General features: G+C 52.7%; 1 protein-coding gene across 2 annotated transcripts in view; it reads right to left on the bottom strand.

Annotated features, from left to right (window-relative positions):
• Positions 1-27: 27 nt before the first annotated feature.
• RUNX1 (RUNX family transcription factor 1) overlaps positions 28-4,281 on the bottom strand; it is a 106,259-nt gene continuing 102,005 nt past the window's right edge. For both annotated transcript variants that reach the window (XM_049629259.1, XM_049629258.1), the window contains one exon: positions 28-612. In XM_049629259.1, coding sequence (XP_049485216.1) covers positions 137-612 — 476 coding nt within the window. In that variant the 3' untranslated portion in view covers positions 28-136. The remainder of the gene's footprint in view (positions 613-4,281) is intronic.

Raw genomic sequence — 4,281 nt, 5'->3', positions numbered from 1 at the left:
AGATCCCAGGGCCCCCGGCGCGGGGCGCGGGGCGCGGGGCGCGCTCCCCGCCCAGGCGGGCCGGCCGTCTGCGGCCGAGGCCGGGCCGAGGCCGGGCCGGGGCCGGGCGCCCCTCCCGCCGGCCGCCGCGGGGGCCTCAGTAGGGCCGCCACACGGCCTCCTCGAGGCGCGCGGCGGGCGCCATGTTGGTGGGCGAGTTGCTGTGGCTGCCCTCGGCCTCCACCACGTCGCTCTGGTTCGGGAGGCTGGGGTTGAGCAGCGCCGAGCCCGTGGACGCGTTGGTGCAGGGCGGCAGGATGCGCGGCGGCGAGCGCTCGCCGCCCACCATGGAGAACTGGTAGGAGCCGGCCGAGGCGCCGTAGTACAGGTGGTAGGAGGGCGAGCTGGCCTGGAAGGGGCCGCCCTGCGCCTGCGACGAGCCGGGGTAGGGCGGCGGCAGGTACGTGTGGTAGCGCGTGGCCGAGCTCATGGCCGACATGCCGATGCCGATGCCCGACGTGACGGGCGTCGGGGAGTAGGTGAAGGCGCCGGGGTAGTGCATGCGAGGGTCTGAGATGGAGGGCAGCGCGGGGAACTGGCGCGGGTCGCCGAAGGCCGTCAGGTCGGGCGCCGCTGCGGGGTGGGGGGGGGGGGGGAGAAGAGAAGCGTCAGGCGCTGGTGGGGGAGGCCACGCCCCTCCCGCCCACGGCCCCGCCCACGTGATTACCCAGAATGCTGCTGTCCCCGGAGCCCGGGGCCTACCCTGCATGCTAGTGGGCAGGGAGGTGGGTGGGCGGCCGTATAGGACGACGCGTAACGTGAGTTCATGTGCGATACCACGTTATTGTAAACGACGTAAGGTAACATCCAATACGGTAGATACAATACGTATGATTGGATATCGGTGTAGCTGGGTTGACAAGCTCACCTTCCAGCTGCTACCGATTTTCGCGTGGCTCACAAGCTAAGAATGAGTTACTTCTCTACGTGGTTGAAAGAAGTGAAAAGAAGAGTATTTCCTGACGTGAAGGTCCCGTGAAATTCAAATTTCAGTGGCCACACTGACCATTTCGCTGGAAGGAGCTTGGCTCATTCTTTGATGTATTATCGGGGCTGCTGTGGAGCCACGGCCGCAAAGTTGAGTGGTCGGGACACGGACCGATCGTGGGACCCAGGAAGCATACAATACCTACTATCTGGCCCTTTACATTAAAAAGTTGGCAGAAAGCATAAAATACCTACTGTGTACCCCTTTACATTAAAGAGTTGACCAGCCCTCTATCATCAGTATATTAATATGCCAATATTAATATAAGTGTAATCTGTGATAGGAACATAATAATAAGATGTAACTTATAAAATTATGCAATGCTAATGTAATGGATGCATGAGCAGATGAATATTAATAGAATATATCCTACATAATATGACACTGTGTTATATTAATATATAATAACATAATACATTATACATAATATTTAGGTTGAATCATAGGAAACTGCTGTTTCTGTAGGCCTCAAACAATTAAAAATTGGCAATTTCTTATGATTTGCTCTAATGCGTGCCATACTAATGACTTGAGAATGAGTGGCAGTGAATATCACCACCGCTCTCTCCCCTCCGTCTATCTTTAGACTTGTTCCACATTGGTAGAAAAATACAGCCTCAGTTTCACCTGGTTCGCTTCGTTGGTTCTGTGCTTCACTGCCCTGTTAACACAAGTGGCCGCAGGGCCTTGATGTATATACTCCATTTTTGCACACGTTGAAGTTTTACCAGGAATGGCAAAGCTTTGTCTATAAAACTCATTTTGTTAGGGTCATGCATTTATGGTTTCAGAAACCGGCTTTGACCTTCCCTGCATCCTTCTGCATTTTTCTCAACCACAGGCTGCCCTTGGGAACTACTAGGGGGTCTGGATGCCAGGAAGTGCTCCCTGTGTCCTGTAGATCGGTTTCTCAACAGTAGCACTATTGACATGTGGGGCCAGATAGTTATTTGTTGGGGCGGTGGGGGGCTGTCCTGTGCATTGTAGGATGTTTGGCAGTGTCCTTGGCCTCTGCCCACCAAATGTCAGTGGTGCCCCCACACCCTGCATGGCGACAACTAACAATGTCTGTAGACCCTGCCAAATGTTCTGGGGGTAGGGTGAGGGGGGCAAAGCCACCATCTCCCCCGCCCCCACTGAGAACCACCCCTGTAGATGCAGAATGGTGTCCTGGGGTAATTTCTGTTCTTCAGAAAGTGACATCAGCAAATCCAAAAGAATGAAACGTTTTAAAATTTGTTAAGTTCTGAAACCAACGTATAAAATAACTCCAAGCTCAGGATGGCATGTAGCCTGTGTCCTTTTGTGTTCAGGCCCATAGAGCAACTTAACGGAGCCAAGAGTTTGCTCTGAAAGGAAAGCTACCAGGGTGGATTAATCTGTTTTTGGAAGGCATCCGGGGTTGATCAACTTCCTCATATTTCAAGCCTATTATTCCAGCAGGGAGAGCTAGTGTGCTCCTCTCTCTGCCTGTCTCTCTCTCCCTCTCCCCCCCCTCTTCCCCTTCTCCCTTCTCCCTTCTCCTCCTTCCCTCTCTCGAATGAACTCCTCTGTAAATTTGGGGTGAATGTGATGAGGAGGTCTATACTCCTCATCAGAGAGGTAATCAAAGTTTATAGAAACAACCGAAGTCTGCAGCCCATCTCTCTGCTAATGAGGAAACCAGGAGTCTGCCTTTCAAACACACACTGCTGTTAATCTTTTCAAAGCGAGTCAGACATGTGGGCAGGGAAAACGCTGTGAACTGACAGTGGTTCTAGAGCTGCCCTTCCGTGGCCACGCTCTCGCTCGTCCTGAAGCCAGGCCGCGCCTCATTCCACAGCGTTCGTCCCTGCCCGCTTTCTGGGGCCGTCTGTGAGCAAGCTCTGTGTCACTTGTTTTTGCTCACACGGAGAGCTGTGACAGGAAGCTTGACTCCATTTTTCCAGTGAGATTTCTATAGTCGAGGGAGAAGCATTAGGCAAATGCAATCAATTTGTTGGCATCTGATGCAAGAACTCTGGACACAGGCTAATGACTCTGCCCATTATGCCTCTTGCTCTGTTTGCCCCGAGACACAAAGGTGAATCCACTGGAAAAATGAATGAAAGGTCACCCTGTTTCATGGCGATGTCTGGACATGTTCTGCCAGTGTGTTCCAGCTACTACGTGGTAACCTGGTGATGGTACCAAGTTACCGTAATCCCGAGTGAGTCCGCGGCTGGTCACGGATGTAAGTAATGGAATGATGTTACGGTCTCAGCTGTCAGGGGAAAATAGCTCTTTCATTTGTGGGCAGGATATCTGAAAGATCTTCAACACGGCCCGTGATTCTTCTTCCAATGCCACTCCACCAGAGGCCATCTGTTTGGTCAAGCCATCTTTCCTCACGCATTTTGATAGAAAAAGAGCTGCGGCCCTCTAGATACGTTCCGATTCAAATGGTCTATTCAAATACTCGTTGCCATTTTTATGTCCAGTCTGACATTTCCTACCAAGCCCCACCGCCACGCACCGTTCACCCCACCTGGCTGTAGCTCATGTGTCCCTTCGGCTGGCCCGGTGCCCCCTTATTCAACAGCGTGTGGGGGTGGCGACCCCTAATATTCACAGGGAGCTCTTAAGGAGTAGGAAATCTAGGGATTAGGAGGTTCAGGTATTTTCGTTGGAAATGTTTCCCCACCGATGGGGCTAAATATTTGCCGTGACAGCTCAAGTGTTCGTTCTGCAGCTTGACATGGATGAAAGCTGTCCCACTCGGGCCCCTCCCACTGCCCCCAAAGGATTAAACAGCCTGAGCAGATAATGGCTGCCTTAAAAGGATCTTTTGCATGACTCAGATTAATGCATGCTGTCTGTCGCCCAGGTTGGCAGCTAAACATTAATTTTTTTTTTTTTTAAGAAAAAAAAAATAAAGGAAAACCTCCAGATGACATCTCTTTTCAGACAAGGTGTGGAGACTGTCTGCAAAGGAAAGAGGGGGAGACCAGAGGGCAAGGCCCCTTCGCAGAAGGAAGTCCAGGTGGGGCTGGGGGCGGGGAGAGGGGCAGATCTCAGAGCTCTGGGGCGGGATTAAAAGCAAAAGCAGTCAGAGCAGTGTCAGGTTCTCAAAGCTGGCAGAGCGGCAGCCACTTTTCTTTTATGTGTCCCAACCCCCTACCGCCCCCAGGCATATGACAACACGTTGCAGGCCTGTGCTCCAGGCTTGAATTCTCAGAGGGAGATCTGCCAAGTTGAAGAGCAGCGTCCCATGCCCTTCTTTGTGTCCTGGGGGG

The sequence above is a fragment of the Panthera uncia genome, chromosome C2 (genome assembly GCF_023721935.1).
Source record: "Panthera uncia isolate 11264 chromosome C2, Puncia_PCG_1.0, whole genome shotgun sequence".
In the NCBI taxonomy this organism is placed as follows: domain Eukaryota; kingdom Metazoa; phylum Chordata; class Mammalia; order Carnivora; family Felidae; genus Panthera; species Panthera uncia.
This window is presented reverse-complemented; position numbering and strand designations above follow the sequence as displayed.